Source organism: Camelus dromedarius, chromosome 5 (assembly GCF_036321535.1).
Source record: "Camelus dromedarius isolate mCamDro1 chromosome 5, mCamDro1.pat, whole genome shotgun sequence".
NCBI lineage: Eukaryota > Metazoa > Chordata > Mammalia > Artiodactyla > Camelidae > Camelus > Camelus dromedarius.
The window spans coordinates 61,969,178-61,996,641 of NC_087440.1; the positions used below are offsets into that span (position 1 = coordinate 61,969,178).

The following is a 27,464-nucleotide window of genomic DNA, read 5'->3' on the forward strand; positions in this document are numbered from 1 at the left end:
GGCTAAGAACAAAGTTTGTATGATTCAAATGAAACTAAGGAAATGTACTCATCTAAATCTCTATAAGGTGTATAAATACATCACATGGTGCTTAATGTATTAAAGGAGCAAAGTACATTTTCCTAAAGTTACCAGATTTTAGAATTTTATGCTTACCAAGATACTACAAACATAGACTTGCACAAGAGAATACAAAATAACTGTGTTTAAATGTTTAAAGAAATAAAGAAAACCCTGAAAATATGAATAAGTCACAAGAGGCCACAAAGAATAAACATATTGGAAAAACAACCAAATAAGGCTTTTAGAAATGAAAAGTGTAATAATTTTAATTTGAAAATTGAATGGACACATTAAAAAGCAAATTAGATCTAGCTGAAGAGTGAGTGAACTCAAATATGAAAGAAATTATCAAGCATATAGAAAAAAAGATAAATGATGAAAGAGTTTAAAGGCAGAGAGAATAAAATGAGAATGTCTATCATATGTCTATTTGGAATCCAAGGAGGCTTTATTTTTAGAGAATGAGGAAGAGGCAATATTTGAAGAAATAATGCTTGGGAATTTTACAGAATTGTTGTAAGATACCAATCTAAGTTGTCTAGCAAATCCAAAGTAAAGTAAATAAAAAGAATTTCTTTACCTACACATTTATAATGAAACTGCAGAACATCAAAGAGAGGTATCTAAAAAGTGAATAACAGAAAGGACAGATAATTACAATGAAACAGCAATGAGATTAGTGAGTGACTTCTCAACAGTAATGCAGAAGCTGAGAAATAGCAAGACGATATCTGTAATGTACTAAGAAAAATATATCATCTTTCATTGAGTCTAAGAGGCAAAAATTTTCACATCTCTGCAACTAGGGTGCATCTTAAAGTTGATATCACTTCATATTATGGATAGGTTAGCTGGAAACATACTTTCAAATTTCATAATAGTGGATAAAATAGTATTTCTTAAATCAAGGGCATAAGGTAACTGCCAACTAGACTTTTATACTGAATTAAATTATTTTTTAAGATTCACAGTAAAATAAAGAAATTTTAGTCCAAACAAAAATTTATTACCAATAGGTCCTCATTTAAGAAAATTCTAAAGGATGTGTTTCATACGGAAAGAAAGTGAACTTACAAAGTCTGAGATAAAATAAAGAATAGTGAACAAAAAATAATAGTAAATATGTGGGTATATTTACACAAGCATTAATTTTAAAAGTGTGATTTATGGGACTGAAAATAAAGAATAGACCCAACGCAGGACCAAAAAATATATACATTGAGAAGAGAAAAGTAGTTTAAAGCACTATAAAGTATTCAGATTTCTCAAGAGTAACATATAGATTTCAGTTAACTTTGCTAAGTATATATGTTAAAATAGCTAACCTAACTACTAAAACAACTTCTAAACTAGTAGAAAATGAAAAATGGAATGAGGAAAAAGAAATGCAACACAATAAAACAAAAACAATCAGTTTTTAGCATGAGAGAAAGAGGGAAAAGGAAACAAAAATAATGGTACAAACAGAATACACATAGTATGATGATAAAAATACACCCAAATAATCAGTAATATCAATAAATGTAAGCTTTCCATTGAAAGCAAAGACTATCAATGCTATTTGAAAAAGCAAAGAACTGAAAACAACCCACATGTCAAGTAAGTTTAATGGATAAATAACTTATGGTATATTCATACAATAGAATACTACGAGATGATGAAAATTATTGAATAAATTATACATAGATCAACACAAATCTCATGAAACGGAAGAAGACAAAAGCTGTATAATTCCATTAAATAAACTTTTAAAACAGATAAAATTAATATTTATTGGGGTTACACATGAGTGATAAAAGAGAAGGAAGAGAAGGAAGGCAATGAATGACACAAAACTCAAAATACCTACTATTTTGAAGTTTAGGTGGGAATAAAGGGATTTAGTAAGGAACACACAGGGAAATTCTAAGGTACTAACAGTGCTTTATGAAACTAGGTGGTGGGTTCATAGGTATTTGTTTTATGACCTGATCTGTGTATAGATTTTATAATGTATGACACATGTTTTAAAAATCCACACACAAAACAAAACTGCATATTTTTAAAAGATGCATAAAACATCAAACTGAGGTAAGAAATGGAGGTGATGGAGGAAAAATAAAGTGAGAGGTGCCTTGCACAGAAAAGTGATACTGTACCATGAACTAAGCATGATTAACTTGACAATGTCTCTGAAAATAAAAGAGCAAATTGATTAAATTGTGTTCAATGTCTTATTTAGTATACCATAATATCACTAAGATACCAAACACCAATAATAAGAAAAAAAAATTCAATTAGGTTTTTAATTTATAAAAATTAGAAATATCCAGCCTGCAATTAATTTTTGCAGATAAGTTCTTTCAAATAAAGCTTGAAAACTTTTCTTATTTCATAATTTAGAAGATATGAATAGGAGGCATGCTGTATAAGGACACTCACTGCAGCTTATTTATATAAGAAAAAATTAAATTGTATAAAAACAGTGATACATTAATATAATTTTTAATGGAATTCTACACAGCAGTTAACATGCACAGACTAAATTTATGTGAATCAAAAAGAACTACTCTCAAAATTGTAAGACTGAGTGCAAATAGCAAGGTAGAAAGTTATGTCTAGTAGAATATCATTCATGTAATTTTTTTAATGCCCAAAACATTAGACGCATTCACATATATGTAAGTATTACACACATGGACATAAAAGCTATACACTTAGTTCAGAATAGCTATTTCTGAAAAGGGAAAAAAAAAGGTTCAGGATGGTCCAATAGATTTCATATAGTTTTTTAACCGCAACTGCCCTAACACCCTCATCTCTCACCACCCAGACCCTGAGTCCTCTCACTTCCCCCTACAATCCAGTAACCAAGATGGCTAATGCTTAAGCAGAGTTCCAAGGCCTGCCCCAGCGCTGGGAGTGGCAAAGATTCTTATTGGTTGATGTCAGATCCAATTGTTAAATTCATTTATATCATGGATCCCAAGAGTTCGGAGAATGGGATCAGAGGTTACAAAACAGTCTTCAAGTTTATCAGTGAAGTTTTATTTCTTAAAAGAATAAGTGAAGCAAATTTGGTGAGGGAAATGCCAAATTTAAGTCTGTGTGGCAGATACATGGTGTTTTATTTGTCTCCTTACTTTTCCAAATGTTTGAAATTAAATACAAAAATTAAAATTTACAAACATAATCCAGTTGACTTTTTAAATCACAATATAAGGACACTATTAGATGATAAGATTTGTATGGTGCTGTATTATAGGTATAATTCAATTTGGGTTTTAATATATATTACTCCCAAAGAAAACATAAAATATTATTTTTATTATTACTTGTTGCAAACTGAAACTTTTTTACAATTGATACAAAATATAGTTCATAGCTAAATGAATACATGCTGAAAATAAGATTATAATTATTAATACACACTTTATATTTTTATAATGTACCAATATTCAAAAATATTTTGTTAACATATTTTGTGAAAAATGGCAAAGTAATTTTTTAATTTCCTAGAGGGATTCATGAGCATTTATGTACTTGAAAGGAGTTAACTACTAAGACTGTGGAACACTGTCTTTTTGCATTGTATCATTTACTTCTTCCTATATTTACTGAGGTTTGGTTAAAAACAAAAATTATATATATATATTTAAAGTATGTGAAAATGTTTTGATATATGTATACACTGTGAAATAATCTTCACAATCAAGCTAGTTAACATATCCAACACCTTACACAGTTATCATTTTTTCTTTCTTTTTTTGTGGTGAGAATACTTACAAATCCATCCTCTTAGCTAGTTTCAAGTATACAACAGAGCATTGTTAACTATAGTCACATTGCTGTACATTAGATTTCCAGAACTTATTCAACTTGCATAACTAAAACTTCGTACCCCTCGACCAACATTTCCCCATTTCCCTCTCCCCTCTGCCTCTGGAAACCACCATTCTACTCTCTGCTTCTATAAGTTTGACTGTTGTAGATTTTATGTGAAATCATGTAGTATTTGTCTTTGTCTGGCTTAGTTCACTAGTATAATGTCTTACAGGTTCATCTATGTTTTTGAAGATGGCAGGATTTCCTTCTTTTTAAAAGCTGAATCATGTTTCATTGTACACAGACACACACACGCACAATGTACATATGTATAACTTCCTTTATCCATTGACGTATTTACTTTTAATGCAATGTATTTCCATTCCTAGCCAAGAAACTAGGCTTGTCATTCTCATTTAAAGCCAAAAGGGAACTGAAATAAACCACTCCCCCTATGCTGACCCCCAGGATCAGACTTCATTTCCTAGGAGCTACAAAACTAGACTAGGTGGATCTTCCTAGTGGTCTTAAAAAAAAAATCAACAGAAGGGACATCATCTGATCCGAGAGGGTATTTGATTTCCAGGAAGAGTCTCATTCGAGTCTAGCCCTAAAAACAAGGTTGTATACCAAGGGGGTAATATGGTACAATAGAAAGGTGATGGGAGTCAGATTACTCTGTTCTGTCCTTAAATCACTGTGTCCTCTCTCTAGTGTTGTTTCCTAATCTGCAAAATGATGGGGTTGGATCAAATTAACAGAGGCCCATTATATCTGTTTTTATATTGTTTTGGAACTGTGGGCCTTGGTGAAATGTCAGAACCACCAAAAAGGCAAAAATAAGTAAAATCCACTTTGAGGTTGCATTAGATTCACGTGTTTCACTGCTACTTGTTCTAGAGTCAAGCCAGGAATCATAAGAAGTGAAAGATCATTTGACTCATGGCTTGCATCATTCATTAGCACAGGGCTCTGGCACAGGAAAGTGAGCAAACATAACTGGACTTTGTCTTCTTCTAGCTCTCACTTATGCAAGAGATTGTCTTACCTCTTCCGAGAATGGGGAAAAAAATAAATGCCAGAGTACAACTCACCCCTGGGCTATTCTTCTGAGACGTGTAAGCTGACAGATGCCTGACTCCTGATGGCTTAGCCTTGTGAGGCCCTTTGCTTTGGCCAGTAGCAAGCCTTCCTGGATTTGAGTGGTTTAAAAGCTGGAGAGGGCCTGACATGCTGGAGATAAAAGAAGTATGCAACAGATCTAGTAATGGGGAACCAAGGTGCTTCCAAGAGAAGTCTGCAGAGAGTGGTCAGGAAGAGATGCTGAGGTCTGCCCAGCATCAACAATGTCTTCAGGCAGATTCAACTTCAGATCCTTACAGTTTAGCCAGATCTCAGAAGGAGCTGCCCGCTGAACCTGTTGGTTGGAGACAAGGCAGATCTAGTTTCTAAATACAGTACCAAAACATCTTTTAAATTGTAACTGCTTGAAACAGGCTGCTGATACATATATATGTACTCATAACAATATACTTAAATGCTACTTGTGAATCATATCTTTAGACAACTGACTTGCAGTCTTCTTTCATTTTCAATTTCTGAATCTATCAGAAATGCTAACTATATCCCTCAAGATTCAGCCAAAAGATGAAGTCTAAAATGAGTTAATAATACAGCATGTGATAGCTCATAGCGCTTTCTGCTCCAGAACATAAAACGTAACTTCACATTATAATTTTTATATATTTTCCCAAGAACTCAGTACTGCCTTAAATTCATTTTCCCTACCCAGTTCAAATCCATATATTATCTTTCTTTTCAAAAATGAAAATGAAAGAAATAGAAGAAATAAGTCTTCCAAATTAATGCCCATATATTTTATTAAGCAATAAGATGGTAGTTTCTTTTTTAAGATCAGAGAAGGTATTCTAGGAGGGAAAAAAAAGTGGCATTTAGAAATTGTGCACTGGAGGGGTTACACATAAGTGGGATATGTGTTTTCTTTGCTGATAGTATCTTCCAGAAAATGGAACAGTCCCAGAATAAGAGGAATTTTTATAAGAGGAGGAAAAAAATTAGCATAGTATGATTTGAATAGCATGGAACAGAAAGTATGAAGGCCTGGTTTTCTTTAGTAACCCTGGAGTCTACTTGGAAATTCCTTTATTAATTCATTCTACATTTATCGATATTGAAGACAATTATTAAAGTACAAATATCTCCAATGAAATTTTAGTCTCTTCCCTATTTTAATCATTTGATACTTAAAATCATAACTATATCAATTCCTTTTCTAAGAACCAAAGATGAGACTTAAAGAACAACTACTGAAGTTTTGGTGAATTGAAAAGGGAGGATAATGTTCTCCTCAGTTCTGGAGCAAGAACGATATTGGAAATAAGGTCTTCTTAAGAATCCTATCCTTTATTTTTATTTTTATTTCCTTACCATCTTATGAATCTTATGCTCTTTATTAAAAACAACTTATGAGTTTCACTCATACTGCCTCTAGGAAACAAGCTACTGTGTGGACTGAAGTATATACTCAGAAATATGAACTGATTCTGCAGTATCCCAATACTACCTCCTTCCTTGATTCATGCCAGGTGAGGGAATCTCTCTTCTCCTAATTTGAATAGTATATGATCTATACTTTTCTTTTGATTGTCATCTCATTCAACATTGTATTAGGTCAAAATCTTATCTCTCCTACATTAAAGGTATATTAAAAGCAGGATCTATTTCTAGTTTATCTTTATCATCCCATACTAGGTACAAAAAAACCCCCAAACTGAACAAGTAAAGAACCCAAAAGGAAAAACAAAACAAAACAAAACCAACAACACCCAACCATAACACAAAGTTAACTTATATAGGTGATAGTACTGCCCTCCCAAATTTACCTTTTAGAAATATAATAAAAATATATTAGGAGTCTAAAGTAAAAAGTAAAATACAGCAATACAACACAATTATTCTGTGACTTTAGTTTTGTACATAACTATTTTATTTTTTACACACTCATAAGATTTATCAGTATTTCACTTTAGAAAGATACAGGATGCTATGCTTCATTTAGTGGAAAGTAAAAACCGTAAATTTTTACCATATCAAGCACAAGAGAAAATTCCAAATCCAAGGTCAATTCCCAGAAGAAACCTGAATTGTCCAATATGAATGGCTGCTCTGCACAATTTACCAGTAGAATGTTTGCACATCAAAGAAGCTGTTGCTAGGTGAACACATCACAAAGATCCAGGGAAGGGCAAAGGGGCTTCCCAAAGTGATACAGCAAGGCCTGAGGGTCTTTACTTCCCTAATTAATGAAGTAAAAACATGAAGAGGCTTCATCAAGCATTAGTGAACTTAACAATCTTTAGGAAAGTGATCCCACCAACAGTAAAGTTTCCAGCAAAAGTGAAGCTCGTATTTTGGGTCTGTCTTTTGTGAAATTCTTGGAATAGGTCAAATATTTGTACTTCAATACCTACACCTTATCAAGGGAGAAGTACTTAGAGAAGAGGAGAAAAATGATGATTCCATCTACTATTCCTAAAGCAAAAGATGATTTGTCTGAAAAACTGGCATCCTAATTCTAAGAAAGTACATCCCTATGTATTTTTGATACCAAAATCACCAGAACTATACTTCAAATATCATCTATTCTCGTGTTTCTCAATCTGCCCACCCTTTAGAATCTCAAAGACAACTTCAAAAAATACACCATGACACTACCTCATCATGTTCTGATTTAATTAGTCTACAGTGGAGCCTAAGCATAAACATTTTTTAAAAGTTACACAGGTAATTCTAGTGTGACTTTAGGGTTGAGATGACTATCTTCATTTATATATGATAAAAATGAGGCAGGGATAAAATAAGTGGTATTCTCAGGGATGAGAGTAATAGTTAACAACTAACCCAGGGAAATAAGAAATATTTTTTTTCTCTAAAATTAGATTTTAAAAATTACATCCCCAAGCAGCAGAAACACACTATAAACAAGCCCAGAAATGCCTTATAAATCTTACATTCCTATGAAAAAAGCAAAAGATAGTAAACAAGGATTTAAATAAAATCATTTTGGATAGTGAGAAGTGCTGTGAATAAAACAGGCTAATGTGATAGTAATGAGGAAGCAAGGGGGCAAATTTTGATAATGTAATCAAATGCCTGTTTTGAATATATTAACATAAATCATATTATACATTTTATTGGATAACCTGCCTTTATCATTTAACAATATGTGAAAGCTATCTTACAGTATATCTATAGATGCATATTTACTGTTCCTTTAACAACTGCATCCATCCTGATGGAGATTTTATTATTTTTTTACTATTGAAATTGATGCTGTTAGGAACATTTTGATACACATATCTTTGCGTATATGTGTAATTATTACTCTAGGATAAATTCCTAAAAGTGAAATCACAAGATCAAAGAATGTATACATTTAAGGTTTTGACAGGTATTATCAAATAAACCTCAAAATTTTTGTGAAAATGGAACTTCTGCAGAAAGGACACACATTTTTTCAAGTAACTACCACTAAGAGCATTTGCATAAAAATATTTTGTCTATTCTTTGTGAAATGATCAGTTCTCAGTCTTTATCTTAATTGACCAATCTGCAATATATCTGATAGAATTAGTTACCCCTTTTCCCGTTAAACACTTTCTCACTTATCTTCTAAGGCTGCAAGCTCTCAAAGTTTTTTTCTCATAACATACTGCCTCTTCTTGTCAATGCGCTATCCTGTTTGCTCATCTCCTTGAATTCTAAACACTGACGTGTCCTAGGGATCAGTCCTTGGTCCTCTCTACCTACACCTATAGCATACCGTTCGTGGGCTCTCATCTAACCTCTAATGGATTTAAACATCATATTTCTCATTTAAATGAATGTTACTTAGACATCTAGATGTCTAAGAGGCATCTAAAAACATTTAAAATCTTAATTCAACTCAGTAATGGCAACTCCATCTTTCCAGTTGCTCAAACCAAATTCCTGTTTTCTTACTCTTACACCCTCATTTCCTTTCTTCATTCAGGTTTCTGTTCAAGTCAGATTCCCTAAAGAAGCCTTTCTTACTACATTTCTAAAACAGCACTCTCCTGCCCACCACCATTCCCCAAACTCTTTGCTAGCTATTTTTTTTAATGGTATGTCTCAATATCTAAAATTAGAGTACATATTTCTTTAATTGATCACTGATTCCCCCACCATAATACTAACGGAGGGTAGTAACTTTATTGGTTCACCCTGGTTTCTCTAGCACCTAGAGCAGGGTCTTTTGTTGTTGGCACAGTAGACACTCAATAACTATTTGCTCAATGAATGAATGAATTGTGCAGGTCAGACAGAGACGTAACAGTTGAAAACCAGGCTGTTGAGATGGTAAAAGCAATACATTTAGAGATGAAACATCCAGGTTTGGTCCCTTTCCCAGGCACAGCTATGCAGCTTTAGGCAAATTATCCTTCAAAGTCTATTCTTCTATCTGTAAATCGAGGTCTTCTTCCTCAGTAAACAAGACATAGTCAATACCTATCTGGTATTATAAGCCACAAAAGTGTCACCACCTATAACTTACTAGGCACATGTTTCAATTTTCCTCTTAATTTCAGTTGTTCAGGTATGTGACTGTACATGTTCAGAGGTCCTTATATTTTTAAGTTATTATATAGTTAGCTCTCCCCATCTTCCCGATTCAACCAATTCTGGGCCAAATTTTTTTAAAAGCTCCAGAAAGTTCCAAAAAGCAAAACTTGAATTTGCTGTATACCAGTAACTATTTATATAGCATTTACATTGCATTAGTAATCTAAAGATGACTTAACTTGCACGGGAAGATGTGTTTAGGTTACATGTAAATATCACGCCATTTTTTATAACGGACTTCAGCATTCGCGGATTTTAGTACCTGCGGGGCGGTCCTGGAACCAATCAAACTTGCAAGACCAGTCCTCACAAACATCCGGGCTGCCTTCCTCCTCAGGTCCTGCTCTGCAAGCAAACATCCAATCTCACTTCTCCTCCGGAGTGGACGCCTACTGGGAGGAGTGTCCGCCCTCGTCGGTCACTAGGCATCCAGTTTATGTGAGCCCTGGGTCTGTTCTCCAGCACCAGATGTGGGGCACTCTGGCCAAAGCTAGACTTGGAAAGCTGACGGCCGTCTCCGCACTGGCCAACCCCCTGGTTACCCTAGACTCCGAGGGAGCCACGCAGTGCTCCAGCTCGGCGGGCCTGAAACTGTGCGCTGGGCTTCAACCATGGCCGAGCGTCAGATTCGCCTGAGATGATACAAAGTCAGGGGCTCCACCAGGACCCTCCGATTCAGCATGGGGGTGGGGGCCCCGACACACGTCTGACGGCGCCCGGTAAGGGACGAGAACGCCCGGAGCCGCCGCACATCCGGCAGGTGTAACTCCTGGGGGCAGGCCGGCGCCCCACCAGGCTCCGCGCGCGGGAGCGGGGCCACGACTCTTCCGCACAGGCCCGCTCCTTCAGCCCGCGCCGGCCTCCCGCGCCCGGGAAACTGTTCTCCCGCGAGACCGCCCGCTCGGCTCCGCCCCCTGCGCCGCCACAAAACGGCTGGGGTCGAGGCCGGATTCCCTCTACAGCTGGTTCCCCGCCCTCACGAAGGCGCGTTCTGGGAAGGGTCCTTCCACCAGCCAATCATTTCCTCCATCCAATCTTCACCGAGTTTCCTCATCTTTCCGCGGCACTTCAGACCCCTCAGTCCTCCGCTCTTCGCTGCCCGAGGGCTTGCGTCTATTCAGATCGCTCACAGGCATTCTCGTCTGGGGGTGCGCAGGCGCAGTAGCGGCATCGTCCTGGGCGGTCGCAAAGCACGTGTGCTGGGCTGTCCCAGGCTGCAGAAGAGAGAGTCGAACCTCGATTTTTGGCGGTGTCCGTTGTGGGCAGCAGACTAATAAAGGTCATGGCGCCGGCGGAAATCCTGAACGGGAAGGTGATCTCAGCGTAAGCACCTGTCATTGCTGTTAGGGCGTGGTTGGGCTGTAGGCGAGGGCTCTGAGCAGGGTGTGCAGGCCCCCAGGCACCCACTTTTTGCAGGAGGGAGACTAGTAGCACAGAGTCAGGTCAGCCGGGTGGGGAGGAGGAACTTTGTCCTAAGCCCCCTGAAGAATGGTTCCCTGCAACTGAAGAAAGGGGGCTTGGGCACGATCTGCGTTTGCAGATTGATTGGGTGCCTGGTGGCTGTGCCCGTTGGCTTCTGTGCTTCTGGGACAAGCCCTCTTACTTGGCCCGACGACTGTGCCCCCAAAAGTGCAGCTGCTGACAATTTTCTGCCACAAGAAAGAATAGTTGCGGTTGCCTGCAGCATCACAGTTAGAACTCAGAAATGCAATTTACTCCCTTTCCCTGTAATTTGAAGGTGAGTAGACTGAAATAAGTGAGGTAACAAGACTTGACAAGGTTACAAGGCTGATTAGTGACAGAGGGTCTCCTTCCAGTCCATGCCTTTTCCCACTACACCAGAGACATCATTTGCTAAGTAGAACCCAATAAACGTTCCCTTTTCCCCTTCAGTTTTATGCTCCTCTAAATGCTATCTCCTTGTCCTATCTCTAGAGTTTCTTTCTAGTTTGGCTTTTGAGCCCTGACAACATTTTGTATTCCATTTGACTTCTGCCATTTCTACCCAATGGGAAATCTAAATGCTTCAGTAGTAGATGTGATTACCAGACTTAATTACCTGGAAGTAACACCTGGCTGCTTTTTGTTTGGGAGGTGACAAGTCTGGGGGGGAAGATGAAAGTAGAAGGGGGAAGGGTATATTTTGTGTGATCCTCTAGGAGGTTGCTCTTGGGACATTGGACCTCACCAGTTATTTAACAACAGCTGTAGCTGGCAACAGTAATTGCCCTATGAATCCCTAATTTTGTGAGTAGAGATCTTTGAGTGAGTTGTAGAGTCAGTGGTGGTGAAATCCACCTTGAGCCAAAATGTTTGTTTCCTGGAAGGTAGAGATGGTGGGGACAAAGAAGGTGAGGTATAAAAAAGATGGTGAATCTTTCACATTGGTGAGGAGGAACCCCAAATTTTTGGATTAGAAATCACAACATGGTTTTCTGCATATGGTTTGCTAAACTGCATTGTTTTTGCTTGACCTTTGTTTTTTGTTTGCTTATATTCAAACCAACTCCCTTAATCAGTGGCTTTTCTTGATAAAATCTTCCCTTTAGAAAGACTGGTTGTGAAGAGATAATTTAAGTTTGCTTCTTGCCAGCCTTCTGAGAATAGGTGCTCACTGGGTATGTTTTGGTTGAGTGGAGAGCAAGTTAAATATGTTTGTAAGCTCCATAAGGGTAAATAATATGTGCACTGTCTTGCTTGTGTCTATATCCAAAACACCTAGAAACCTTCTTTCTCTCCTTACTAGTTTTGTGGCATTAAGCAAATTAGCTTACCTTTCTATGCCAAAATTTTCTCAAATGTAAAATAAAGACAGTATCTAGGCCACTGAGTTGTTAGGAGAACTAAATGAGTTCTTGGCTGAGAAGCATTTAGAATTGTTCCTGGTACATAGTGTTTAATACATGTCAGCTGTTAATCGTAATTAGTTAATGTATACATAGGTGATTGATTTATCTTTTTGACAGTGATAGTTGCCTTGAGATCATTTCAGTAGTTCTCAACACATTACCTGCACGTTAAAATCACTTAGCTTTTTGTGTTTTTTTAATTTATTTTTATTTAAACATGAATACGTGCAAAAAAAAGTGCACCTATCATAAGTGTTCAGCTTAATGAATTTTTCACTACTGAATTTACCTGATTAGCACCCAGATTCAGGAAATGGCATTGTTGGCGCTCCAGAAGCCCTTCCTTCACTCTCATCCAGTCACCACCCCAATCCAACAAAGATAATCACTGTCCTGACTTCCAACACTGTAGACGAGTGTTGCTTCTTTTGAACTTTATGTAAAAGACTTCATACAGTATGAAGTCTTCTGTCTGGCTTCTTTAAGTCAACATTGTGTTTCTGGAATTATTTCACATTGCATGTAGTGTAGCTCATTTACTCTCATAGCTGTTTTGTATGCTATGTGAATATACCACTACTTACCTGTGGACATTTGGTTTCTAGTTTTTGATGAATATGAATAGTGCTGCTATGAGCATTCTTTTAAATGTCTTTTGGTGGGACATATACACATTTCTGTTGGTTACACCCCTAAGAGTAGAATTGTGGAGTAACAGGCGATATATATATCTGTATCTATATCTGTCTCAATAGTTAAATATAGATACAGATAGACAGAGAGAGAGAGACTGACAGAGGCAGTTTTGGTAGAAATTGCCAATCTTTTCCAAGGTAGTTTTACTAATTTATAGAAAGCATTCATGCTTGGTGCCCACACCAGGCTGATTTAATTGGAATTGCCAGCAATAAGCCACTGGACTCAGTATTTTTTAAATCTTTTAAAAGCTCATTCTGTGATTCTAATGTGTCTTGAAGGTTGAGAACCACTTAGCTAAAGTCTTAAATCTAAGTCCAAGTTTCATCATTGAAGAACAGTATGGGATTGATTTGGCAGCAGCTTTGAAAGCATTCTCTGGAAAAGACTGTTCCAGGTACTGGAAAGGTTCCTCTCCCTGGGCTGCTCAGAATTAACATAGCTGAGCTTTTACATTGCCCGGGGGGTTGAGCAAGCAGTTCATTTTTACTAACACAGTTCTTCAAGGTGCATTAAGGCTAAAGCCTATTTGTGCTTACAGAAGATTTTTCATATAAAGTGGCTCTGAGACTGCCACACCTTGGCACCTTGACCTTCATGAAGAGCTTGAATCCAGGAGCAGGTAGAGCTCACAATTCCTCAGAGATGGGGAGCTCTGGAGGAGGGACCACCTGCTTGATTCTTGGAGTAGTGCAGTCACCCACCTCCTTTTGCTGGGGCTGCTGCAGGCAGCTGACCTTTGACCATGGCCCTGGGGGAACCCTGGACAAAAACGTGGTTCATACAGTTGAGCAGTTTAGGCTGCAGCTGGAGGCTCTGGGCAGGATGTCTCTATCTTTCCTCTTTTAATAGCTCAAGTACACTTTAGAAAGAAAAGGTGAATGAACTTCTTGACATTATAGCCAGGGATGCTGGAGTCTGAGGAAAGGGTCCCTCATTCCCCAAGTTTGCAGGTCAGCTTCCTTGGTTGCCACCAACTGTTGGGTCTCTTGGGGAACAAATTTGCAAGCCTTGAAGTGTCCTGGGCAGTTTCTTGCCTGATGTAGTACTTGAGTTGTAAAAATTTCTTCCTTAGAGGGAAGAAGTGTGGGGCAGGTCAGGAGTTCCACAGTCAGAATTTCTTCAAAATCTGTTCCACTCCCCATCCCAAGGAGGAATCCCACAGCTGAGGAAATAGTTGAGGCAAGAAAAGTGATGTGGGGAGGGGAGGAGATAGCTTAGTGGTAGAGTATGTGCCTAGCATGCATGAGGTCCTGGGTTCAATCCCCGGTTCCTCCACCAAAAAATTAATAAATAAATAGATAAGCCTAATTACTACCATCCCCCTGCAAAAAAAAAAATGATGTGATTTGGCCAAAGGTTACTTAGCTGGTTAATGGCAGAGGCTCAATTAGAACCAAGGTCTTCACCCTGTACATGGTGTTTCTTATTCCATCAGGCACTTTCTACTTTTGCTAGAAGGAATTTCGTAAACTAATTTTTTTTCCTTACAACAGTGTTCCTCTCTTTGTTATGCTTCCCACTCTCCTGAGAAGGCTGTCCCCAACTTTTGTTTAATTTTATTATACTCCCTTTATACCTTCCTGGTAGCCAGGAATAGACAAAGTCCATCATTCCAGATTCCTTCTGGGCTTTTTCCCTGTGGGAAATCTGGATCTAGTTGCCAAATTTTGTCCCTTTGGAAGGAACACTTCCATTTGTTCCTTAGGGGAGTTCCAAGATTGTAACCTGGATTTGAAAACTGGGAAGGATCTGAGGATTAGGGACAAGTGTGTCTTTTGGGATATTTATTCACTTAATAAATTTCTGTGTGTCTTCTCTATGCCAGGCTCTCTTCAAAGCCACTAGACTCTTAACAGTCAACAAAATAGATCATGTCCCTACCCTCCTGGAATTTGTGTCCTAATGGGTAGAGACAGATGACAGATTCGATGAAATAGAATGTAAGGTAGTGAGAGGTGCAAAAAAGAAAACCAGAGCAGGAAAGAGGGACAGATTTCTGAGACATGGGGGTTGTAATTTTGAATATGGGAGTTAAGCTCATACTCATTGTAAAAAGCACAGTTTTGAAGGAAGTGGGGCCATGAGCCGGCCAATGTTATGGGGTGGGGAAGCCTGCCAATGTTATGGTTCCTAGCCAAAAACAACAGCACGTGCCATGGACCTTTGACCTCACAAGTTATTAAACTACTGCCCTGGGATCAGCCATGATGGCCTTGGAAAAGCTGGAGTGAGTAGAGGAGTGAGTGAAAGTCACGGATGTTGGGGCTGAGAGCCCTCCCTGACTCAATGGAGGTGCTTCTCAAGAGATAATAGAAAGGGGTGGGAAGTAGTGTCAGAAGAACCACCCTGATTTGGCGTTTAGACTACAAACCACAATTCTTGCCTATGTGTGCTTTTCAAAGTGGAGCCGACAAAATTCTGTATGGTTTGTTTGACCTTTCCTTCTGTTAGCTTGCTAGAGTTGAGCCTGCCATGGGTGGCATTTTTCTTGATCAAGTCTTCTTTCTAGAAAGACTGCTTGAGAAGAGACAGATGGTTTACTACTTGTCAGGCCGCTGAGAGAAGGTGCTCTGAGTCGTGGGTTGAGCAGAGTGAGTTAGGTATGTTTGTAACGCACTTCCCTCTGGGTGGGATCCCTGGAGCTGGACATCATGCTGCTCCCTCCTCTGAGGCAACCTAGTTTACCTCCTTGTGCCTTAGTTTCGTCAGCCATATGTTGGGCAACTAATTCATAAGTTTGTTAAAAATTAAACAAGTCATTACTCATAAAGCATTTAAAGCAGGCCCTGGCACATGGTTGAGTTTTAATAAATTGATGCTTAGAAAATACCTGTTGAAAAACAAGTGATGTTTGTGTTTATCCCAGCTGTATCTTTGGTGGCTGTCTTATAATCTTGAGCCGTAAAATTAGAATGTATCCTGCTGTTCAAAGATAAAAATGGAACCATGACTATATGCTTAGCTACAGAGCTAGAACTATTTTCTATAAAAAGAGTCTGCTCACCACAGTGAAGTCGATAAGCTTTCATCTTGTCCTGGAAGTAAAGTACCTGTAGGCCTTTTTGTGCTTAAAAAGATTTGCCTCTAATGAGCTCCAAAGTGCAGGCCTTTCTGAAGTTCTATGGAAGCTTAACTGTCAAAGCTAGCTGGATTCTGGGAGTTTGTGTAGAAGAGCAAATGGGAGTTCCTGAGAGGTGGGACCTTCTGCTCAGCCTTAAACAGGCCACCCAGCCAGGCTGTTGGGAGTGTTGTAGCTGGACTTGTAGAGACTGGACTGGCAACCAACTACCCTGGTCATGGCACTGGCAAGAATTCTGACCAGGGATATGGTCCAAGAGCAAGTGTCCATCCTCGTTTATCAGGAGGGTGGGGATCAGGCAGTTAGGGATTTGGACAGTGGGGCTTTGAGTCCGAGTGTGTGGTCCCCTGTTATATCCCCACGTACATGAAGAATCCTCTGGGAAAAGGGATATCAGGCTGGCCTAGCACAGAAGAGGGTCCCTGGAGCTGAGGGAAAAGGCTCCCCTCTCCTCCAGTTGACTCTCCAAGTGGAGACCCTAGTTTTCCATACTCTTTCCACTTTCCCCTTGGATGATGATCCAGAGGCCTGCTTGGGATTTAGGACCATAGTCTGCTCTGATGGGCAGTTCTGTGGTTAGATAGTCCTGAAATAGGCTAATTTGGGGTGTTGGGCCTTTTCTTACAGATCTTCAGACTTGGGGCCATCTTGTCATGTCTCGTAACTTGCTGAAGATTACAGAATGATAGCCTGGAGGCCATATGCTTTGTTGGGCTTACAGAGTTATTTTTAAGAATTAGATTACTTCTCAGCACATTAATATGGGTAATTACACATAAGAATCTAGACGCCTGAGTTTTTGAAAGGGCATGGAAAGTTTAGCAACACTGTGCTGTCTGTTCTTAGTGTTACCAATTTGTCGGATCCGAGTAGAAACTGCCCCTACTTCCATGAGTGGGTAGGAAGGTGGGACCACATTGTTCAGGCATCCTACCACACCTGGTGTGTGCACCTGGGCTCTGACAGTACTTTTCTCTGTGTGACCTTTCTCTAATGCTAATGCACTTTAAATCTGTTTTTTAAATCCTGCATTTTATGAAGCCTTTCTCCACCAATTCAACCTAGTTCCCAGCTCCATTTGTTCCATCCTGATCAGTAGTTCTCATACAGGGGCAGTTTTACCCCTTCTTCCACCCCAGCCACATTTGGACATATTTTTGATTGTCAGATGAGGAGTGGCTGTGTGCTGGTGGCATCTAGAAGCTACAATGGACAGGACAGCCCCCCAGAACAAAGAATTGTCTGGCCCAAATGTCAGTAGTGTTAAGATCAATAAACCCTGATCTAGAAGCCTAAAAAGCATTTATTGTATTTTTGGGTATATGGATTAATGAAGACTTTTACACTCTGTGGGAATTGGGGGGTTCATTAGAATTGCATGCCTTTTGGCTGTTTGCATGTCATAAATATTGGACAATTTACCTTTCACTTCTTAGGTCTTTGAGAGAGTTTGAGAGAATTGGATGGAAGAATTTTACATTACAAATTTTTTCATTGGAGCATAAAATAGATTCACATTAAGCATTAAGCTTCAAATATTTGAGATACCTGTCAAGTTTAGTAAATACTTGTATTAAATTGTAATAATTCTTATTTAAGTATTTTATCCTGAAACATAATAAAAGAAAATACTGATATTGGTTAATCTGTATACTTTATAATGTAGCTTTTGCTGTCATACTACATATCAGTGAAAACTGTTTCAACAAGAAGGTACTTTGGTCTTTTAATTTGACGTAACTGACTAGGAAGTTGAAAAACATGCCTTTCTTGGAACACTAGGTGGCCTCAATTGTTTTTACAAGGAACTACATGTTAAGTTTTTCAAAAAATTTGAAGTAGTTTTTAGCAGTATAAGAGTTGTAATGGAAAATGAAATAAAACAGCAAGTGAACAAAATGAAAATAAAGCAAATGAAATAAGACATTTGTGGTGTAACTGCATTGTTAATATCTTATGACAGTAACCTCCTCGGGGGGGAAGAAAGAAATGTGTGTCCTTGTTTAGAATAGCCCTGCATGTTGAGGATGAATGTCCTCACTTTCTCCTCAGTTACTGGAAGTATATTCTGTGGACCTTTAAAGATCATTTGCAAATTCCTATAAGCTTGTGCTACATTTCCTTGATTGTTGACTGGGCAGCTTTATTTTCGGGATTTAGATTTCTTAGCCATGTAGCTAAATACCCTTTACTCCTTCTGCTACCCATAGCTTCTTGTTGAAATGTCCTTGTTAGGTTATATTTAGCAATGATTTTTTTCTCAGTCATAAAATGTCCACAATTTGATAATGAGCCATTGTGTGAAACAGAATGAGTTGGAATGTGTAATGGAAATTTTCAGGAATAATTGTACAAGACTTGGGGCAAGGGATCTGGGTGACTGTTGAGGGACGTTAGGCTCTGACTAGGACTCTTCGAGGGTATTACAGTTCTCTGGGGATGTACACCTTTGACTTTTATTGACTAGGCTCTTTGATGACTGTGTAGGGGAAGTCAACTTGGAGAAAACTAGATCGTAATGTAAATGATCTTACCCACAGAGATTCAAACACATTTTGACAGATTGAACCATAAATGATTTCAACCTTGATTTTTGCCCCTCGGAAAGAAAAGATAACTCGAAACATTGCATTTTATTGGCCAGTAGCAGGGTTTCTCAACCTTGGGCGCTATTAACATTTGAGCTGGATAATTCTTTGTTGTGAGGGGCTATCCTCTGCATTGTAGGATATTTAACTGCATCCCTAGCCTCTACCCACTAGATGCCAGTAGTAACTCTGTTAAAACTATATCTGTGTCTGTTCATATTTAATTGGCTATGACATTTTACTAGTATCTGTCCGTTAGGATCAGCGAGTCTTCATTGGTTTACTGCTACTTTGTCTTGCTGTATTCATTGGCACTCTAGTTCTGATTTCTACTGTGTCGAGATTGAGATATGTCTTCCCTTAGATTTTAGTGAATGTTGATGGAAGATGGTGTGACTGGCATGTGTAGTTCTATTCAGGGATCAGGGATGTTTCTCCATATGCCTATTTCTGCCTCACCTTACCCCCAGAATCTTCACCAGGATGGTATAACTCACAGGACCATGGATGGAAATGGGAGGCATCTGCAACTAAGTTTCTGTTGATTTAGGAGGTTTCAGTGATTTTAAAGTTCTTCTACTATAGCATTTAAACTTTGGAAATGAGCTATAAAAATTAAAGTGCTTCCTACCATTTAATTCATCACAGCTCTATGGCCCTAAAATAGACAGACAACAGGGGAAATGTTAACTTTTCTCTCCACATTCTTCTTTTATAGTTTCTTCAACTTCAACCATACCTGACACTTGGCTTCCAATATTCCACTTTTCATTTTAAGTTGCCTCACTTAGTGACCAACCAAGAAAACCAGGCAGGAAAAAAATTTAAGGAACTTATGGAGACCTAATTACAACTGCCTTGATTTTTTTTTTCTCACCAGGGCAGAAAATTTTCCACCTGTTGCTTTAGTACTCTGGGCTGTCTAGCTCTTGCTGATTATGGTTTGCGTACATTTTTAAATATCTCGTTGTTGTTCTGCTCCTGTCCCATAAAGAGATCGATGTGTTAGCTTTTAAACAGATCTTTGTAGTTGGAAGAATATCCCTGCTAATGCAACTTTAAAGCAATCCTGCTTCTTAGAAGAAGTTGAAAGGAGTTGGTGTAACTGATCTCAAGCTATAATCTATTTTAGGAATAAAAATGCACACTTAGACTCGTTTAAATTATAGCATAGAAAATACAGAACATTTTGTTCTTTGCTCTTACCTATTGGGCTGAAACATTTTCCACCTGTAGCACCTTGTGGAACTGGATTCCCAATGCTTGCTACCTGCTGGGTGTAAGTATTACTTTTACTTCTCTCTAGATGCCCTTCCTCGGGCATGCCTACTTGTTCTAGAATCCTTGTAAGATTTGGTAAATAAATTCACTGTATCAGTATGAAATCAGCTCTGTCCCTACAGTAATTGTAGTCGGTCTTTCCAGCTCCGTTTCCCAACCCTAAAAACCTCAGAATCATCTGTAGCCCCAACATTCCCTGTGTTTCATGTTTAGTATATTGGGAATCCATCCACTTCTTGCCAGCTTACCACTGATACCGTGACCCAAGCCACCATCACCTCTGGTCTGGATTTTTGCATTTGCAGTAACTTCCCCCTACGGTCTGTTCCCAATTCAGCCGCCAGAATAATCCTTTAAAAATGTGAGTCCGATCATGTCAGCCCTGTTCAAGACCCTCTAATGGGTTCCCATCACATTCAGAATAAATGACAATCTACCTCATCCGGTAACTGATCCCCCTTGGACCTCATTCACCCTCTCAGGACCTTTGCACTCGCTGTTCTTTCTGCTAGTTGGCCCTGGGGAAGCCACCTCATTGCTTTGAGCCTGTGTCTGCATCTGTGAGCAGGAATAAGAAAGCTTCTCCTCCCTTGCCTACCTCACAGGGTTACTGAGAACTTCAGATGTGTTTTATCTGTTCTTACTGTTGGTTGTTGTCCCATGTTGCACTAGGAATGGTTGTTTTTTATACACACTCTCGTCCCCACCATGGGTTTTCTTTGGGTTGGGGACAGCCGGTAGAAACCTTTGCCTAGCCCTTTGTGTTAATATAATGGTTGGAGGGAAAGGAGGGGAGAGAGTGGAGTCTGGAAACTTGGCTCCTGGGAGAGGCCTTCTGCAGCTACCCAGGCACCATTTCTGATTGTCAAGCAGGGGAAACTGTTCAGGCTGGAACAGCTGGGGAGTTTCAGTGGCAGCTTAGTGAAAACTTGGCAGCTCTAGTATTTCCTATTATCTTCTGTCAGAGCAGAACTGTGACCTTTGTTCAGGTCAAAGCCCAGTAAAAGAAAATCCAACGGTCAATTAATTCTTTTGAACTATGTGATTTATAGAATATTGACTTGAGAAAACAAGTTAGTAGTTAGTTAAATTCTGAAGTCTGTGGTGTGACTTCTCGCATCATTCAACATTCTTACCATATCGTAGGGTAATCCAAATAGTGTCTTTCTTGTGACTCCTGAGCCTTTTTATGCCAGATATTTGTCAAGAGAATTGGGGAAGGGAGTAACCAAATTAGAATGAGGGAAGAGATGCTTGCTAATGCCAGGTATATTTGTGTGTCAAGTGTGGTTAAGATGCAGATAGACAAATGGCAAAACTGGTCCTTCCAGGAGAGACAGATCTTGTTCGAGTTTATGACTGTATCACAACTGGACAAGGTTGAACTGTTTTGAATATTTACTTATGGATATGGTGTAATTTACTTGATGTCCTATTGAATTGTTAAGAAATGTGTTAGTAAACTGATGTATCTTTGTTTCACAAGAAGTTATACTTTCAACTTTGGGTAAGGAAAATTCTTTTGTAAATTAGGATATAATTTGTAAATTCATATTGAAATCAGAGTGAGAGTCATTGATTTATTGCTCAGCCTTATATGGATACCATGTGTTTGTCTTACTAGGTAGAGTAGGTTGAGCAGAAGGTGTGAGCTTGAGTTTTTTCCTGCCAACTTTTTTCGAACAGCACCTGGAGAGTGGAAATGCTGAAAAAGACAAGGGTTAGATGTCTTCCAGAAGTGCTGGTCCAGGTTTTTATTTGTTCACTGTATGATTTTGAATACTGTCAACTAATATGTTTAAAACTAACTGTCCCATACCCCATGGCCCAGTCAGTGTCAACAGCAGTTAGATCCATATCTTCTTGAAGCCTAGAAAATTGTTGGGCGCTACAAGGAGCATCTTATGCCAGATAACGTCTGTCCAGTGAAGGTGCTTTTAATTTGAAAGAGGAATACATCCAGTAACACACATCGCTTATTTGTAGCTTGAAATATTAAGTGTTAACTCCAATCTTTTCCCTTTTCTCTAGACAAATAAGGGAGAAACTGAAGAACCAAATCACTCAGATGAAGGAGCAAGTACCTGGTTTCTCACCAGGTCTGGCAATTTTACAGGTATTGTGATAGTGTATTTCCACTAGTCCCTTCCTTTGTCAATCTCAGTAGCTCTGAAGACCGCAGGCACCTCAGACCTCTCCCTCTGCCGCAGACCTTTGCAGCTTCTCTTTGAGGCTCCTCCAGCCCAACTTCTCCACGCTGGTGTGCCCCGGCCCTCTGCCGTTCTCTGTGGGGACCCTTTCCTGAGTCCAGTGTCTCTTCAGAGTTTGTTCTCAGGCCCCCTTTACACTCTTAGAAACTTAAGACCTTAGAGAGCCCTTGTTTATATGGCTTTATCCATTGACATTTACTGTATTAGAAATTAAAACTAAGAAGTCTTAAAATATTTATACATTTTAAAATGCCAATAGTAAGCTCATTATACGTTAGCGTAAGTAACATTTTTATGAAAAACTTTTAGAAAACAAAATTGAGTGAGAAGAGAGGCATTGTTTTACATTTTGCAAAACCCTTAACTGTCTGGCTTAGTAGAAGATAGCTAGGTTCCCATCCACTTTTGTGTTCAACCTCTTGCTATGCTGGCTTGATTGAAATATATGAAGAAAATCTGACCTTCTACAGATGTATGGTTGTAAAAGAAAGAGTTCTTTTAATAGTCTTCCCAGATAATTTTCTTTTAATACTACAGGGCTCAGTAAGTCATGTTTTTAAAGAATAGTTGCAATGTGGCATCTGAAACCATATCAGTGAACTTTCATACTTTGTTAAGTCAAAATCCTGTTTTATGTTGCTATTTGAATGGATATTTACCTGTTCGTGGTTTTGTTGTCTTTTGTCTTTCATGCCTCATTTGGAATAATTCACTGAATTATGCAGATCCTACGAATGTTAACATGTTTCATTATGCAATATTTTAAAAACCATAATCATTAATATTCCCAATGATCTCGTCAGAAAAGTAAGTATTGAGAAGTTGTCAAGCTCACGGGAGTAGATAAAAGACTCCAGTTTTTGCTGGAAAGCTTGAATTTTACCATTGGCAACAAATACTGTTAGTTATTTTCCTTGAAGTAGCAGACTGACTTTGTCCAATTTTGAGAAGATATTTGCCAAATTTTCAAGCCCAAATAATCATTGTTTGTCAGTTGTTCTTTCAAGTAAAGATGGTGTTCCATTGAAAAATTGGCTAGTTTGGCTTGCAGGATGTCAATACAGTTAAAAAAGCAGATGACATTGTAGTATTGTGGTGGCACTCACAGATCTTCTCACAGGGTCTTGGGTTTTCCCCAAGAGTGTGTGAACCATGCTTGGGGAACCTTTTGCCCTAGGCGATTTAATTTGGCCCCAAATATCAGCTGTAGGTTAGGAACTTATAAACCTGGATCTCTTCTGAGTTCCAGACTTTTGGTTTCTAGGACATCACTCCCTTCTCTTATCTCCTTTGTTTGTTGTTGGCCATCTTCCTGATACCTAAACCATTTGAGTGCCTCAAGGCTCAGCCCTCAGACCTCTTTTCCACCTTATTCTTTCCCTAAGTGAGCTTACCCAGTCCCGCAGCTACATGGGACAATAATTCCTAACTTAGGCCTCTATCCAGCGTTTCTTCCAAGAGCTCCAGATTCACCCAGTATAGGAGGCAGTAAAGAGTGTTAATATGTGTCATGTGAACAAATGTACAAATGAATGTTTGAAGAGTTGATTGGGAAGTTAGGAAAGTGATAGCTTGCATTTGAAATTCCCTTTAGAAATACCTGCTTCCTCACTTTTTGTTTCTCTCTGTATGTATGTCTCTACATACATCATTTAATCCCTTGCTAAGTTTCTGTTCCATGTTCATCAAGAATTTCAGAGTGAATAGTACTTAAATATTTTCTCTTCCTTGCTACTCATGACCTACAGGGCCTTAGCTGAGAAGAAAAGCACAGAAGGCCTGTTGTTCTGCCTGGTGTGGTCTCTGCTGTGCTGGATTTTCCTTTTCTGGCAAATTACTAAGAATCAAAGGTGTATGTTGTGGGTGTACACTTGGTACATTTGCAGGACCCGCTATTTCTTGGCTTATACTTGTGAATTATTTGTTGTAGGAAGAGTAAGTGTCGTAGACAAGAATTCTGCTTCTGTAAACCTTTTGGTAGCAATATTGAGGGTTTTTATTTTTTTCTGATTTTCAAGATTGGCTTCCAAACTCGTATTTTAAATTTATTGCTTGCAAAGTGTGTTTGTTACATAAACGCTGTTCTGCAGCTTGTCTCCTATGTCCTTGCCAAGAAAACAGTGTTGGAATATTTTAATCTTGCACTTTAGCACCAGAATCAATGTCTTTCTATGATGCAAGGCTTATATATTATGTTGTAATCACATCTGTGCCACCTCCAACCTCTTGTTTCTTCTCCATCCTGGTGACTGGCACTACCATTTCCCCACGTACTCAGAAAAACCTGAAAACTAGAAAAACCAGGAACCTGAAATGTCTCTTTAGGGTCTCTCCCTGCTCACCACATCCCCTTAGGGACTGTCGTGCTGTTGAAAATGCCTCTCCTGATCTTGGGATCTGTTCCCTCCTTTTGATTTCTGCTGCTTTCACCCCATGGGCCACTGCAGTGCCTGCTTCCAGGCTTCTGACCTGGGCGCTTCCAGTTTGTCCTTTTAACCTTGATTGCAGCCCTTGTCAAAATGCAGATCTAATTGCAATCCATCCAACCACACCCACTCCCCATCCTTTATGAAAAGAATGACAGACTTGTGTAGAATGTCTACTGTATTTCAAATGATTTGCATATGTTTCTAGTTGTTCTAATTTTTAGCCTTTGTCTACAGGATGGGAGCTGTCTCCTTATAGTCACAGTAACTGATACTCAAAGATCTTGGGTAGCTTACCCAAAGCCACAGGCTGGAAGGTCCTGAGTCTGGATATGACCCCAGCTCTGTCTATGTCCAAAACCCATTTGCTTTGCCCCAATTTTCTTTCTAATTCCTTAGCATCACATTCAAGGATATTCAGGATCTGGTCCAGGGATATATGCCTAAAAGTTGGAATTTCTTTTGAAACTATGGACTGGTAGCTTCCCAAACAACTAAATATTTAAAGGAAACTAAGACTTGGCTTTTCATTATAAGAGATACAAATAAGGTTGTGTTTCCATAAATATGCCCATAATATATTTTAACTATTATAATAACTAACACTTGCTTCCTACCAGGAGTTATTCAGAGCACTGTACATACAGTAACTCATTCAGTTCTCACAAAAGGCATGGACAAAACAAAAAAATTAATAAACTCAGCTAGCCTGAGTTTATTAATCTGCAAAAGGCTCCTGGAGCAGAAGAAAACTTAGCAAGTAGGCTAACACCCAAGAAATTTTATGGTGTAAAACAGGGATTGGTAAACTGTGGCCCATGTTCAAAACTGCTCAGGTTGTAAATGGTTAGATAAGAAAAATGTATGACAGAGTATGTGGCCTGAAAGACCTAAAATAGATGCTCAAAGACCTAAAATAGATGCTGTCTGACCCTTTACAGAAACAGTTTGCAGACTCCTGGTGTAAAAATGTTATCCCTAACTTGTTCTGGGATAGGGCCTTTTCTAGATGATGTAATTCACCTTCTTCAAGGAAGAAATGTGTATTTCTGATAAAAATCCTCAAGTGATTTTTTTTTTTGATAAACTATAATGGAATTAAGATTTGTTCTGGGAAACCAGTCTTCTATCCACCCACTTGACTGTCAGTCAAGAATCTACTGTTCTTCAACTAAACGTTCTTTCTGTCTCCAGTCTATCAATGTTGTATAACCATTTTTCCCTATAAAATGCCTCTACTAGGAGTATTTGAACTGCATCCCAAGAGGTCTTTTCCTTTGCATTAGGATTACAATAAAACTGTGACATGTGCTTATAACTAAAACTGTGACATGTGCTTATAACTATCGTTACCGAAAGAGTGAGGCCAAACAAACGGAAACGTCAGAATTTGGAGCAGAGAAAGGTCTACTGCAGGGACAAACAGGAAAACAGATGGCTCATGCTCAGAAAACCCGAACATTAAATTTATATAGGCAAAATTTGGGGTGAGGGCTGCAGAGTGTGCAACTCTTCAGATTGGTTGGTGGTGAGGTAATGGGGCAGTGTTTCAGGAATCTTGTGCTCAGCCTGAAGTTGTGGTCCTCCACCCAGTTTAGGGGAAGATCTCAAAGATATGATGTAGATTCCTTGAGGAGGAACCTGGACCTTGCCCCAAGGCTGTACTATTGTTTCTTGACTGTTCCCTAGTTTCTGCATTTCCTCCCTTCCCTAATTAGCCCAGGAGACTGCCTCTTGGATTGCTCGTAGAAACTGAAGAGGTAGGGGAGGAGCCAGGATATATACAAGAATTTTGGCTGGGGAAACAGGCAGTGAAGAGCTTAGTGAAAGAATACTGCTAGTCACAGGATCAGGTATCTCAGTTAATGGTTTTAGTGCTTTTCTTTTTGTGGGAAGATGCAAGAATCTGGGGTCATTGAGATACTTCCTTAGATGTGTATTTTAACTATGGAGGGGCCCATGTATCCAAAACACAGAATGTTTCATCCTGAATTTCTTTCAGGGTGTACTTGCAGGTCAGAGACTGTAGCGGCTAATGACTTGATCCTTGTGGAACTGGAATGGCGGGCAACATTCTTTGTTTACAGTATTAATAAAAATGAAAAAACAATACTCTGATATTTCCTACCTTGAGCTAAGAATCCCAAAGTATTTTAAGTCTGGTAGCTGAATCAATGAGAGTTGGATGATAGGGGCAAAGACCATGTATAGAAAATGACCAAAGAAAAAACATGAGAGGCACTAAAATTCTAGGAACGCCCCCACAGGAAGCAACTAATGCACTGAGGTGCACATAACCCATAGAAAAATCAAATTCCCCTCACCGGACTCATCGGCCTCTCTTGACATTCAAATTAGCACTGGCAAAACTGAGAATCTCTCTATAAAGGACACCTGAAGCTAAGAGTAAGGCCATGTGCTGTGAGCCTGACAGGGGCTTCCCAGAGCAGCATCAACAGGACAGGAACTGGAGAGACTCTCCTTAAGGCCAGCTTCTTTCTCCACAGTCGTCCCGTTTAAAGGAACCATGCGTCAGTTCATTTTGGTGTCAAGGGACCTCCCATTTTTCCCACTGCAGTTTTGGGAAAAACCAAACTTACTGTGGCATATCACCCTGAGAGACTGTTTCAGCCTTGAAAAGGACAAAAGTCAACCATCAGAACATGAAAAAATACTTGTAAAATAAAATTTTACAGATAAATGATTACAATGAAAACCTAAATATGTCTGTAATTAAAGAAACGGGGAACATAGTGAGACCTAGAGTGGCGGGTCAGAAGGTTCAGCTTCTTCGTGCTTTT

The 27,464-nt window shown here is 38.9% G+C and overlaps 2 protein-coding genes across 4 annotated transcripts in view; one reads left to right on the forward strand and one right to left on the reverse strand.

The window, feature by feature from the left end:
- Positions 1-9,933, reverse strand: part of LOC105086197 (coiled-coil domain-containing protein 170-like) — a 36,044-nt gene extending 26,111 nt beyond the window's left edge. Inside the window, exons 1-2 of one of the 3 annotated variants that reach the window (XM_064486018.1) lie at positions 9,794-9,933; positions 4,962-5,284 (exon numbers count right to left, since the gene is read on the reverse strand). In XM_064486018.1, coding sequence (XP_064342088.1) covers positions 4,962-5,099 — 138 coding nt within the window. In that variant the 5' untranslated portion in view covers positions 5,100-5,284; positions 9,794-9,933. Of the gene's footprint in view, positions 1-4,961; positions 5,765-6,973; positions 9,728-9,793 lie in introns of those variants that run through there. The other 2 variants (XM_031453859.2, XM_064486019.1) reach the window with 2 other exon arrangements.
- A 786-nt stretch (positions 9,934-10,719) lies between these two features.
- The window catches only part of MTHFD1 (methylenetetrahydrofolate dehydrogenase, cyclohydrolase and formyltetrahydrofolate synthetase 1), a 51,559-nt gene continuing 34,814 nt past the window's right edge, over positions 10,720-27,464 (forward strand). Inside the window, exons 1-2 of the mRNA XM_031453853.2 lie at positions 10,720-10,854; positions 22,059-22,143. Of these exons, the coding sequence (XP_031309713.1) occupies positions 10,814-10,854; positions 22,059-22,143 (126 nt within the window). The 5' untranslated portion in view covers positions 10,720-10,813. The remainder of the gene's footprint in view (positions 10,855-22,058; positions 22,144-27,464) is intronic.